This window comes from Chiloscyllium plagiosum, unplaced genomic scaffold (genome assembly GCF_037043375.1).
Source record: "Chiloscyllium plagiosum isolate Xiang-an unplaced genomic scaffold, Cpla_swu_hap1 HiC_scaffold_8, whole genome shotgun sequence".
In the NCBI taxonomy this organism is placed as follows: Eukaryota; Metazoa; Chordata; class Chondrichthyes; order Orectolobiformes; family Hemiscylliidae; genus Chiloscyllium; species Chiloscyllium plagiosum.
This window is the reverse complement of record NW_028270146.1, coordinates 54,429,857-54,444,261: the sequence shown is the minus strand read 5'-3', so window position 1 is coordinate 54,444,261 and position 14,405 is coordinate 54,429,857. Positions and strand designations below refer to the sequence as shown.

At 42.8% G+C, this 14,405-nt stretch overlaps 1 protein-coding gene and 1 non-coding gene across 6 annotated transcripts in view; both read left to right on the top strand.

The window, feature by feature from the left end:
* Nucleotides 1-14,405, top strand: part of nid2a (nidogen 2a (osteonidogen)) — a 113,913-nt gene that overhangs the window by 69,408 nt on the left and 30,100 nt on the right. For 4 of the 5 annotated variants that reach the window (XM_087989853.1, XM_087989855.1, XM_087989852.1 and 1 more), the window contains 5 exons: nt 1,900-2,145; nt 7,683-7,922; nt 8,635-8,874; nt 10,071-10,310; nt 12,920-13,162. In XM_087989853.1, the coding sequence (XP_087845979.1) occupies nt 1,900-2,145; nt 7,683-7,922; nt 8,635-8,874; nt 10,071-10,310; nt 12,920-13,162 (1,209 nt within the window). The remainder of the gene's footprint in view (nt 1-1,899; nt 2,146-7,682; nt 7,923-8,634; nt 8,875-10,070; nt 10,311-12,919; nt 13,163-14,405) is intronic. The other variant, XM_087989854.1, reaches the window with a different exon arrangement.
* On the top strand, nt 973-1,083 carry LOC122554044 (U6 spliceosomal RNA). The gene has a single exon (XR_006312908.2). It is a non-coding gene; the product is annotated as a U6 spliceosomal RNA (small nuclear RNA).

Sequence of the window (14,405 nt, the reverse complement as noted above, 5' to 3'; positions counted from 1 at the left end):
TGAATATGGTATATTTAAATTTTCAGCAGATCTTGGTAAGGTCTGACATGAAAAGTTAGTAAACAAACATGCATTTGTGGGAACGTACTGGCATGGATTCAGAATTTGTTAAAAGACAGAAACAAAAGAGTCAGAATGGGCCGTTTTCAGGTTGATTGATGGGGTGAGTACTGCAATCTCCCAACTGTTCCCAGTATATAACCATGGTTTGGATGTGAGGATTTAATGTAATATTTCGGAGTTTACAAATGACACAAAATCAGGTGGAAAAGTAAGTTGTGAGGAGGATGCAAAAACACTGCACGGAGATTTGAAGGGGTTAGAAGAGTATGCAAAAATTAGGCAGACGGAATACAATGGAGAGAAATGTGAGATACTCCACTTTGCTAGGTAAAAGACAAGAACATAGTATTTCTTAAATGGTGAGAGGCTGAGTGTTCACTTCCAAGGAGACTTGCTCATGAGTCATTGAACAAGGATACCCATGCAGATATAGTAAGCAATTTAAGAAGCAAATGCAATGTTGACTTGAACCCACTTGTGTCGAGTATAGGATTAAAGGCATCTTACTGAAATATTCTAAAGCCTTGATGAAACCTCTACTAATGGATTGTGTGCAGTTTTCATCTTACAAGAGAAAAGATCTACTGCCATTGGGAAAGTGGAACAAGGATTCATCAAGCTACTTGCTGGGATAGAGGGACCACCTTATGAGGGAAGATTAAATAGACTGGCCTATCTTCTCTGAAGTTTAGAAGAACGAGAGATGATCTCATTTTAACAACATTCTTGATGCGTTTGACATCATAGATGCAGGAACCATATTTACCTTGAAAGGGGAACTAGAACCGAGGGACAATTTGCCAAAATAAGGGGTAGACAGTTTAAGATTGAGATGAGTAATTTCTTCAATTAAAAGAAATTTTGGAATTCTGTATTCCAGAGAGCAGTGGAGGCTCAGTCATTAAATTTGTTCAAAACTGATTGATTGAACTACACATTAAAATTGGAACGAAACAGAGAAGATTAGCATGGCTCCTGAACAAAGATGACACGCAAATTTGTGAAGTGTTCCATATTTTTGATTCTCCTGCTCCTTAGATGCTGCCTGATGTGCTGTGCTTTTCCAGCACCACACTCTTGACTCTAATCTCCACAAACTGCAGTCCTCATTTTTGCCTACACATATCAAGGATTATTAGGGTTTGTGCAGGAAAAAGAAGAAGGAGATCAGGCATGATCTCTTTAAATGGTCTATTTTTGCTCCAATTTCATATGAGAGTAAAACTTTAGACAATATTTCAACTGTGATTTCACCAAAGCCTTATGAAAGTGTGATTTTCTGTTCTCTTCTCCAATGATCTAATAATAAGTAACTGACTACTGAACTTCCAAAAAATGTGCTGTCCCTGCACATTAACTCCTTATGAATCATCTACAAGGACTTCTAAATCTTTTTGTATTAAATAATCTGGCATCAATGTTCTCCCCTATTATGTTCCAAAAAAACCCTCACAATCGCATTCTTTGAAAGAACATTCTTTATAATTCCAAATCAGGAAGAATGCCTGTACAAGATAAGTAGTGCCAGAACAGTTACTCATAACAGTGGCCATAAAAGAACAGACACAAAATGGAGGGCTTTCTCTACTATAAACCTCATTAAACATTAACACTTATTGTAATTCTGATTTCTTCTATGGAGAGGTGAATCCCTGGTGGAAATGATTTGGGTTGATAATTATGGTTAAGGCACGTGAATTATATTAATATAAATTGGATCAGGTATAATTTCATTCCTATAAAGAAGCTGATGACATACGGTGTGCAGAGGAAATTTGTTATAATGTCAATTTTCAAATACTTTGCAATTATTCCAAATCAGTTTTGTTTGATTAGAACCCATTGAACGCACAAAGACTGTTTGTGAACAGCAGCGAGAGAGACTGCAAGCAGAGCTGAACTTGCGTGGATCTCCAGCTCTGGTTGGTGCCTATATCCCTGAGTGTGATGAGGAGGGGAACTTCAAGCCCCTGCAATGCCATGGCAGTACAGGCCATTGCTGGTGTGTGGATGAAAGGGGACAGGAAATTCCTGGGACGAGGACACCCCCTGGAACTGGTCAACCACAGTGTGGACAGCCAGGTCAGTCAGTGTTTTTTTTAATGAAGCAAAATGACCAATATGGCACCAAAAATATGATATGTTCAAGGAGTCTTTAATTTGTTACTGAAAGTAGGAAGTGTCTTCAGGTGCTTTAGCTGAAGGTTAGGATTCCTGAGCTTGACGGGCATTAAATTGAATTGAATTGAACTAATTATTGTCACTTGTAATGAAGGGAAAAAAAACAGTGAAAAGCTTCGACTGTCACCATGCTCCGGCATCATTATGAATAGTTTAAAAATAAGAAAAAAATTATATAACTGAAAGAGAGTCCATCTTTGATCTTAAATGGCGTTATATAGGAAATTCGATAGTCAGGGCAGATATTTCAATAACTGTCACCATGTGTCCCCCATGGTGTGGTATTTCCTGATGCTAGGGTGCAGAATGTTTTTCCGGGTAGAAATTGAGCCCTGGCTTATAATGCATTTTAGTAGCAGTGACATACAAGATTGCAAATATTAGAGATGTCTGGTCAGATTTTTCAGGATTTAGGGATGTAGTTTAAGAAGTATGTCCTCAAAGATAGTAATCTCTTGTTTACTTCCAAAGTGTGTATGGCTTGAGGCAAAATCTTACAAAATGGTGAAAGTCTCTGGACCCAAAAAGTGCCCAGTCTGCTTCAATTTTCCTTGATTTCAAAGTAACTTAAAAATTTGAACAATAGTTTACGGAAGTTGTTTCATGCTGCTGCTATGCACTGGTTATATCAATGGTATTTCAGTGTGCTACTATCAGTAGAAAAAAGGTTTTGTCTAGCTCACAGTTGAAAAACATCTTGTTCTGAAAAAGGGTCACCAGACGTGAAACATTAACTTTGATTTCTCTTCACAGATGCTGCCAGACTTGCTGAGCTTTTCCAGCAACTTTTGTTTTTGTATCTTATAATATTATTGCCCATATGATGTCAGCTATGTGGGCCGTATGTCCTACTGATTGGTCTGATTGAATCAAACGTGTTCCTTCAGTTGTTCATAATTGGCGAAGGATAGATCATATTGATCCACCACACAACTGCAAAACTTAAGATGAAATGTGTACCATTAGATGAGATTCCATGATTGGGCAGTGCTTGCTGAACAATCCTGAGTCTAAATGTAGTGACGGTAACAAATAAGATACGTAAACATGCAGTTACCCATGTTACGTTCATAGTAACGCATTCTTTGTAAACAAGAAGGAATATGTTGAAATGTTCCACTTTTATCAATTACCCAGGATGTTGGTGAGCTTTTATTAGTCTGTTGATTACAAGGTATTGTGATGGGGAAAACAGAATAAACCTGCCAACCAATTCACAACTTTTTCTCTCTTGTAACAATCATTTGAACTTTTGGCATTCTTGTATTTGTCTTGATGAGAAGCTTTGGCAACACATCTCTCTTTTCGGCAATAATCAGATAATTAAATGCTGAATGCTTAGAGAGAGAAATTACCTATTTAAAATAACTTTTTAACTGCTTACTATAACAATTGTAAGAACATATGAACATAAGGAATTGTAGCAGAAGAAGATTATATGGTATTGCTACATTAACTCCATTTTCGTGCCCTTTACCCTAATTTCTTGTTTCACAACACACAAAATTCTATTGATTTCAACCTTGAACATATCCACGAGTGGGCATTCACAGCCCTGTGGAGAAGGGAATTCTGAAGATAAGTATCTCTGTGAGTGAAGAACTTTCTTCTCATCTCACTTGTTAGTATCCAATTCCTTAACCTGCTGCTATGATTCTAAGTTTGGCGCACCGACCTTTACACCACTGAGGCTAAACACCTCCTTCTACTTCCCCCTTGACCATGACCCCACCTCCCATCACCAAACCATCATCTCTCAGACCATCCATAACCTCATCACCTCAGGGGATCTCCCATCCACCGCCTCCAACCTCATAGTCCCACAACCCCGCACTGCCTGTTTCTACCTCCTACCCAAAATCCACAAACCTGACTGCCCCGGCCAACCCATTCTCTCAGCCTGCTCCTGCCCCACCGAACTCATCTCTGCATACCTCAACACGGTCCTGTCCTCCTTAGTCCAAGAACTCCCCACCTACTACATTCGGGACACCACTCACCTCCACCTCCACCATGATTTTCGCTTCCCCGGTCCCCAACGCCTTATCTTCACCATGGACATCCAGTCCCTCTACACCGCCATCCTCCATCACGAAGGACTCAAAGCCCTCCGCTTCTTCCTTTCCAGCCGTACCAACCAGTACCCTTCCACTGACACCCTCCTTCGACTAACTGAACTGGTCCTCACTCTGAACAACTTCTCTTTCCAATCCTCCCACTTCCTCCAAACCAAAGGAGTAGCCATGGGCACCCGCATGGGCCCCAGCTATGCCTGCCTCTTCGTAGGATATGTGGAACAATCCATCTTCTGTAGCTACACTGGCACCACCCTCCACCTTTTCCTCCGCCAAATCGATGACTGTATCGGCGCTGCCTCGTGCTCCCACGAGGAGGTTGAACAGTTCATCCACTTTACCAACACCTTCCACCCTGACCTCAAATTTACCTGGACCGTCTCAGACTCCTCCCTCCCCTTCCTAGACCTCTCCATTTCTATCTCGGGCGACTGAATCAACACGGACATTTACTATAAACCGACCGACTCCCACAGCTACCTAGACTACACCTCCTCCCACCCTGCCCCCTGTAAAAACGCCATCCCATATTCCCAATTCCTTCATCTCCGTCGCATCTGCTCCCAGGAGGACCATTTCCAATACCCAATACCGAACAACCCAGACGGCCTCCTTCTTCAAAGACCGCAATTTCCACCCAGACGTGATCGACAATGCTCTCCACCGCATCTCCTCCACTTCCCGCTCCTCCGCCTTTGAGCCCTGCCCCTCCAATTGCCACCAGGACAGAACCCCACTGGTCTTCACCTACCACCCCACCAATCTCCATATACATCGTATCATCCATCGTCATTTCCGCCACCTCCAAACGGACCCCACCACCAGGGATATATTTCCCTCCCCTCCCCTATCACTGTTCCGAAAAGACCACTCCCTCCGTGACTCCCTCATCAGGTCCACACCCCCCACCAACCCAACCTCCACTCCCGGCACCTTCTCCCGGCACCTTCCCCTGCAACCGCAAGAAATGCAAAACTTGCGCCCACACCTCCCCCCTTACTTCCCTCCAAGGCCCCAAGGAATCCTTCCATATCCTGCCACAAATTCACCTGCACCTCCACACACATCATTTACTGCGTCCGCTGCACCCGATGTGGCGTCCTCTATATTGGGGACACAGGCCACCTACTTGCGGAACGTTTCAGAGAACACCTCTGGGACACCCAGACCAACCAACCCAACCACCCCGTGGCTCAACACTTCAATTCCCCCTCCCACTCCACCAAGGACATGCAGGTCCTTGGACTCCTCCATCGCCAGACCATAGCAACATGACGGCTGGAGGAAGAGCGCCTCATCTTCCGCCTAGGAACCCTCCAACCACAAGGGATGAACTCAGATTTCTCCAGTTTCCTCATTTCCCATTCCCCCACCTTGTCTCAGTCCCAACCCTCGAACTCAGCACCACCTTCCTAACCTGCAATCTTCTTCCTGACCTCTCCTCCCCGACCCCCACTCCGGCCTATTACCCTCACCTTATCACCCTCACCTTAACCTCCTTCCACCTATCGCATTTCCAACGCCCCTCCCCCAAGTCCCTCCTCCCTACCTTTTATCTTAGCCTGCTTGGCACACTTTCCTCATTCCTGAAGAAGGGCTTATGCCTGAAACGTCGATTCTCCTGCTTCTTGGATGCTGCCTGACCTGCTGCGCTTTTCCAGCAACACATTTTCAGCTATGATTCTAAATACTGACTTACCAAGTCTCAGGATATAGTCTTTAACATTTACCTGTGAAGATTTTTTTTTAAAACTTTGTATGGCTCAACAAGATCACCTCATTATTCTAAACTCCTAAACAATTTTAATTTCTCTCAAAGGACAGCTCCCTAATTGCAGAAATTCATACAGAGAACCTTCATTGCACCACCTTCAAAGCAAATATATCCTTCGTGGTAAAGGAGAGTAAAACTCTAAACATAATTTCAACAGTGGCCCCATCAAAATGTTATATAAAACTAAAATGAATAATGCTGGAGGTTCGAAACAAACATTAACAGGAATTGCTGGAGAAACTCAGCAGGTGTGGCAGTATCTTGGGACAGAGAACGAGTTAATGTTTCAACTTCTATCACCCTTCCGCTCACTCCTTTTCCCCTCCACCACCACTCCCTGCCATCAGCATAAATGCCACCTATCACCTGTCTGGCTTCTCTTCTCTGGCCGACTATCCACAAATCACGTCCAACATCAAGGCTACTGCATTATCTACAGAATTTTAAGAAATTGGCCTCGAAAATCTCTCTTTTCTCTCTCTCTCTCTCTCTCACTCTCTCTTCTCTCTCTGTCTCTTTCCTTTGTCTCTCTATAGACTCCATTCCTGTCTATCTGCTCACCCCTTCTTCACATCACCCCCTGTTATCAGCATAAATATCACCAAAGGGTGGCAGGATTCAAAACATTAACTCTGCTTTCTCTCCACAGATGCTACCAAACCAGTGAATACTGCTTTTTGTTTGCTTTATATAAGCATGATTTCTTTCGTGCGACATTCTAATAAAGTGCAATACAGTATTGACCTTCCGAAACATGTGCTGCCCCTGCATGTTAATCCTGTGTTTCAATAACTTTTGAATCTCTGCATAAAGTAATCAAACATCAGTTTTCTCTTATTATACTCCAGTCAAATCATCCTCTACAACTGTATTCTTCCACAAAAGATTTCTTCCTGGAATGGAATTGGAAATGTATATTCCTACAGGGGAAGTGATTGCCTATGGTATTATTGCTACATTTTTCATCCCAGGGATCCAGAGAATGTTCTGGAGATTCGACTTCCCAGACAGTAGACTCTGAACTCAATACAAAATCTGGAATTAACAGTCTAATGATGATCAGAAAACCCATTTTTGATTCTCAGAAAAAATCCAACTGGTTCACTAATGTTCCTTAGGGAAGGAAACTACTGTCCATATCTGGTCTGGCATGACTCCAAACCCATAACAATGTGAACTGCCCTCTGGGCGTTAGGGATGGGACAGTAAATGCTGGCCTAGCGAACGACTCCCATAACCCATGAACCAATAAAAAAAATGAAAATTGGATGCAATAAGAGCACCTCACAACAATTACATAAAAATCTAGAGTTGTTGCTGTAATAAACTTCATAGCACTCGTTGTAAATCTGAATTCTGCTGTATACGGGTGGCTCCCTGGTAGTGATAGATGTGAAACCATTTGAGAAGATAATGAAGATTATCACATAGACGTTATGTTCATATGTATTGGCTGAGATGTAATTTCTTCCTATAAAGAGACTTGTGACATCCGGTGTGAAGAAGAAAAGATATTACAATATTCACTTTGAGACATTTTTACATTGTTTTGAAACAGTTTCAAATCAGTTGCTGTTTGTTTTGATCAGAACGCATTGATCGCCCAAGAACTGCCTGTGAACAGTACCGAGAGAGACTGCAAGCAGAGCTGAACCTGCGTGGATCACAGGTGGGGGTCCATATCCCTGAGTGCGATGAGCAGGGGAACTTCACGCCTCTGCAGTGCCATGGCAGTACAGGCCACTGCTGGTGTGTGGATGAAAGGGGACAGGAAATTCCTGGGACGAGGACACCACCTGGAACTGGTCAACCACAGTGTGGACAGCCAGGTCAGTCAGTGTTTGTAATAAAGCAAAATGTCCAATATTGCATCCAAAAAAAAAATTCAAGAGATCTTAAATATAATTTCCTGAATATAGCAAGACTTGTTCTTTTAATAATGCTTTTCATGACCACTGAACCTGCTTAAAAGTGCTTAGCAGCCAATGAAGTTCTTTTAAAGTGTAATCACCAATTGTCCATGAAGAAACAATTACTGATTTCACAAGGCGAATGAGAGGACACATTACAGAAAGAAACCTCCAGGGCTAGGGGGGTCAAGCAGGAACTGATGAGGTTGAGCAATGGAAAGCTGTCATGAATGTGATGAGCTGGATAGATCATTTCTGTGCTGTGAATGACGCTAACGCTGTAAATGACACTAATTTTGAGCTTTGATAAGCGCCTGGGTGTATCTCAGTGAACTGTTATCATGAAAAAACTAATGAAGTCATTTGTCATTTCCTGTGTACATGTGGTGTATGTCCTTATTGTTTAATGTTGAGCTCTGAATATGGCAGAACAAAATCTCTCTCTCTCTCTGTCTCTCTGTCTCTCTGTCTCCCTACACAACCACGTTCTTACATTTTCAGCCCAGAAAAAATAATTCTGCAAGAAACAGACTGAGATTGACAAGGACAGACATCCATCACCCAATTTGTATTAATTTTTCTATGATTTTAAAATAACAACTACAAAATATGAATCCTTTTCTTTGATTAGAACACATTGATCGCCCAAGGACTGCTTGTGAACAGTACCGAGAAAGACTGCAAGCAGAGCTGAACCTGCGTGGATCACAGGTGGGGGTCCATATCCCTGAGTGCGATGAAGAAGGGAACTTCAAGCCTCTGCAGTGCCATGGCAGTACAGGGTACTGCTGGTGTGTGGATGAAAGGGGACAGGAAATTCCTGGGACGAGAACACCACCTGGACCTGAACAGCCACAGTGTGGACAGCCAGGTCAGTCAGTATTTGTAATTCAGCGAAGTTACCAATATTTCATCAAAATAAAATGAGGAGTTCAATGCATCTTTAATGTAATTTCCTGAATATGGTAAGACTTGTACATTTAATAATAATTTTCATGACCATTGAACCCGCTGAAAGTATATAACAGCCAATGAAGTTCTTTCATAGTGTCAACACCGATTGCCCGTGAAGAAACAATTACTGATTTCAAAAAGAGAATGAAAGGACACATTACAGAAGGAAACCTCCAGGGCTAGGGGGATCAAGCAGGAACTGACTAGATTGAGCAATGGAAAGCTGTCATGAATGTGATGAGCTAAATAAATCATTTCTGTGCTATAGACGACTCTAACGCTGTAAATGACTCAAATTTTAAGTTTTGATAAGCACCCTGGGTGTATCTCAGTGAAGCTGGTTATCATGGAAACATCTAACATAGACATCTGTTATTTCCTGTGTACATGCAGTGTTTGTCATTGTTGTTCGACGTTGAACTCTAACAATGATAGTACAAAAAGATTGACTGTTTTAGTTTCCATCTTAAAGGTCTATTTGTCTTTTCTGATTACAGCCCCCATCTCTCTTCTGTACTCAGCTACTTCTCAGTATGCCTTATATTCTTAATTTCTAACGATCTCTTGTTTCTGTTGGTGATCCACTTGTAGTTTGTTCTCCCAAAATTCATTAACAATTTTCTCAGATTTTGCAGTCATACTGAAACAGTAATACAGTTTCCCTCCAAGATTCTGGAATATATGAAATGCACAATATATTTATGAAGAAACAACTTAAATTGAATCAGATCCACCAAGAAATTACAGAAAAACAAAGAGGAAAATCAGTATTTAGTACTGCAATACATTTTTGTCTGTCTTTGTTTTTCTACATTTGGATGTTTGTTAGTGTTCTTCTCTCTTGCTCTCATTCTCCCTGTCTCCTTGTTGAGGATCTGACTTATTTTCTTTAGTTACATGTTTAAGAACTAAAAATCATACGACATCAATTATCTATAACATTTCAGTAAAATACCTCTACACAAACACACTCTTCCGATTCCAGTTCAGGAAAAATAATTCTGCAATAAACAGACTGACAGTGACAACGAAAGACATTCCGTGACCCAATTTGCATGAATTTTACTTTGACTAAAAAATTACTGCAAAATATGAATCTTTTTGCTTGATCAGAACGCATTGATCGCCCAAGGACTGCCTGTGAACAGTACCGAGAGAGACTGCAAGCAGAGCTGAACCTGCGTGGATTACAGGTGGGGGTCCATATCCCTGAGTGTGATGAGGAGGGGAACTTCAAGCCTCTGCAGTGCCATGGCAGTACAGGCCACTGCTGGTGTGTGGATGAAAGGGGACAGGAAATTCCTGGGACAAGGACACCACCTGGAACTAGTCAACCACAGTGTGGACAGCCAGGTCAGTCAATACTTCATAACGCAAAATGACCAGTATTGTAGTGAAACCATGGAGTTTAAAGACATTACAGTAGGTTTGTGTATCTAACCAAAATTTGAAGATTCACAGTGTGGTGTAATTTACAAACATTGGATTTCATGGAACCAGCTAAGGTACCATGTGCCACCTCCTGTGTGCATATGATCAAAAAGTGTGGGGCTGGAAAAGCACAGCCAATCAGGCAGCATCCGAGGAGCAGGAGAGTCGATGTTTTGAGCATAAGCTCTTCATCAGGATTCCTGATGAAAACCTGATGCCGGAAGCGTCGACTCACCTGCTCCTCAGATGCTGCCTGACTGGCTGTACTTTTCCAGCCCCACACTTTTTGCCTCTGATTCCCAGCATTTGTTGTCCTTACTTTCTCCCAGTGTGCACATGATACCTCTCATTACTACTTGACAATATGCTGTAAATACGGCAAAAGGAAAAGTCTGACCATATTAACCTCCATCCAAACGTCGCGATTGTCTGTTTTGAGATGGTGTGAATAGTAGCAAGTGTGATGAATTAATCAAACAAAAGTCCTAAAGTTGGATTCTTTCCATCAAGATAACTTTTCACAATCAAATGCTCCCATCTTAGGTGACGAGATGATTCTCTCACACCAGATGGCGAGACACCTATCTGCATACACTTGCATCTCATTATTACACTACTCAACAGAATTAACTTCACTTTCTCCGTTAACATCTGTCTAATTGAGATACCTGATGCTTCAGAAACTCGACTGCAGAAACCAAGAGGGTAACTGGGGACTTTGCTCCTCAGCCTCTAGTTTGGATTAGTATACAGCTTTTTGCTACCTCTACTGATACCTTTACAAAGCTCTTTTCCTTCACTAGAACTGCTGTAACTGCAGGAGGTGCCTCCATGTTGACCATTGTGTGCAACTCGCGGCACGGTGGCTCAGTGGCTAACGCTGCAGCCTCACAGCACCAGAGTCCCAGGTTCGATTCCAGCCTTTGGCAACTGACTGTGTGAAGTTTGCACATTCTACCTGTGTCTGCGTGGGTTTCCTCCGGGTGCTCCGGTTTCTTCCTACAGTGGAAAGTGAGGACTGCAGATGCTGGAGTACCAGAGTTGAAAAATGTGGTGCTGGAAAAGCACAGCAGGCCAGACAGCATCCGAGGAGCAGGAGAATCGATGTTTCGGGCATAAGCCCTTCTTCAGGAATGAGGCTGGTGTGCCAAGCGGGCTGAGATAAAAGGTAGGGGGGAGGGAATTTGGGGGAGGGGTGCGGGAAATACTTCCGCCTAGGAACCCTCCAACCACACGGGATGAATGTAGATTTCTCCAGCTTCCTCATTTCCCCTCCCCCCACCTTATCTCAGTCCCAACCCGCGGATTCAGCACCGCCCTCTTGACCTGCAATCTTCTTCCCGACCTCTCCGCCCCCATCCCCTCTCCGGCCTATCACCCTCACCAACTTTCACCTATCATATTCCCAGCGCCCCTCCCCCAAATTCCCTCCCCCCCTACCTTTTATCTCAGCCCGCTTGGCATACCAGCCTCATTCCTGAAGAAGGGCTTATGCCTGAAACGTCGATTCTCCTGCTCCTCGGATGCTGCCTGGCCTGCTGTGTTTTTCCAGCACCACATTTTTCAACTTTCTTCCAACAGTCCAAAGATGTGCAGGTCAGGTGCATTGGCCATGCTAAATTGCCCATAGTGTTAGGTGCATTAGTCAGAGGGGAAATGGGTCTGGGTGGGTTACTCTTCGGAGGGTCGGTGTGGACTGGTTGGGCCGAAGGGCCTGTATGCACACTGTAGGGAATCTAATCTAAACTCGGCAAAAGCATGCACCAGCGTCAGCTTCTCAGGTGGTCCTATAGTGCAAAAGGAAAAGATATCAGAAGTAAATCACCCCTTTACCAGACTATGTACTTTCTCTTACTGTTCTCAATGATTTGAGCAGCATGGTAGATGTCAACTCATCAGTTTTCCCTGTGGTCTTGCTACTGCAAAAGAATTACACAGCAGACAGCAGAGATAACTTCATCCGTATGAACAGCAGCAACAGCCAGTGACTCCCACACATCTCCGTAGGAAGGAGCAGCAAGACAAGAGCCACCACAGAAGAGAGGCGCTCATTCACAGAACAGGATCTCAGGCTTAGGAGAAGCTATCTGCAAATCAGTGACAGCCGGTGCAGAAGATGACTAAGAATGTCCTGAGTCATTGTGTCATATCAATGCCAGCTGCTGGAGAAGGACTGGTGCTCACAAGGACTGAGTTGTAATCTCATCCCAGTAGCCCTCAGGATTAGTGCTGCCTTTTCGTTTCTTCATCATTAGATCATTTCAGGGAGCTACTGGGGACTTGTCTAGCATTTCCCAGTGCTCAACCCATCCAGGATGTCACTGACTCTGTCCTCAAGAGCCACCAATTTATCTTGTTCTCCCTCAAACTAGGGAGTCAGGTAGTGAGGATTCTCTCCATCACAAGTTTCCCACAGGCTCAGGAGGCAGTCAGTTGCACCCAGACAGCTATGGGAATGTCCATCATGCACCAGTTGTCTTTATGAACAGAAAAGGATTCTATTCACTTAATTTACAAGTTTGTTTGTTTAGAATCGATTGAACGGCCAAAGACTGCTTGTGAACAGCATCGGGAGAGGCTACAAGCAGAGGTGAATCAGCATGGATCACACTTCCGTGGAATCCATATCCCTGAGTGTGATGAGCAGGGGAACTTCAGGCCTCTGCAGTGCCACGGCAGTACAGGCCACTGCTGGTGTGTGGATGAAAGGGGACAGGAAATTCCTGGGACAAGGACACCCCCTGGAGCTAGTCAACCACAGTGTGGACAGCCAGGTCAGTCAGTGTTTTGGAAAGACTTGACCTTTATATTTTTATGCATTTTTGATTATGGACTGAAATGAGGACAAAAAGGACTTATAAAAACCAAGGATTGTGGAAGGCATTGAACATTTTAAAAGCAAGCTGTCAGCACTTACTGTAAATGCTGTTTACTTTGTCTGCAACTAAACTTCCTCCACTAGTTGAACAAACAACAATCTGGCACTGGGGGTTTGTACAAAACAAGATTTGGCTGGGAACAAGTATCATATTGGTCAGTGGGGTGGTGACCAGTCGAGATAACTAAGACCCTCTGCCTGCCAAGTAGCTGAACAGCATGTTGGTGTGAATGAGATAGCCAGGAGCCTGAGGACCTCTGGAACGGGAAGTGATATCCTTGTCTCAGCAGTAAAAAAAGCCTGAAGAAAGCCAGGGTATTTTCCTTACCAATTGCTGTAAATGTTTCCTTTAACCAATAAGTCAGAGACTTCATACGTTTTGAACCAGTTGTTCTGTGCAAAGAAATTAAAAATACCTGGAGAAGATTCACCATGGAGCAGCAAGTCCTAGCAAGCACAAGGATAATCTCAGTGAAGCTCGTGGATAGAAACAACTGAATTGCCTTCTCAGTCATTCCCACCGCCCACAGCACCAATGTTTGTCGATACGTGTGTGCACACAAAGTTTTATAAAGAGGGGATTAGAATTTTAACTGCTAGAGTTAAATAACATTGTGTTTGTCTGTAGCTAGAATTTATTTATTTGTAATAAATAGTAATTATTGTTAAGTACAGAAATTTCATCCACGCTTTCTGTCACCCTGGGTTTAAAACTGGGGAGTTCTGCTTACTTTATAAAATTTTTGTGATGATTCTGGGAATAGCAGAACCTTATTTCCAGTGTACTACCCAAGTGAGGCATGACAATTTTAACAAAGGAAAATAATCCACACTCGATCAAAACTCAGAGTTAAAAGCAATGTCAGGTTTTTTGTGAGTCTAACTTGGAGCTTGAAGAAACAGCTCGGTTTAACTCATAAAAGATGGTTATCTTGGAATCATTTTTACTGGCAAACACTAATCAAAGGCGCAAAGCCAAATTGATTTGCAACTTATCAAAATATTGTATTGAAATGTTTTTGCTCTAAGATTCATATATAAATGGACAGCATTATAGATGTAGGAATAACAGATTAAAATGAAAGAAATCAGAAAGATAACAGATGAATTGAAAATAGAAATGAACACTTTTGAACAAA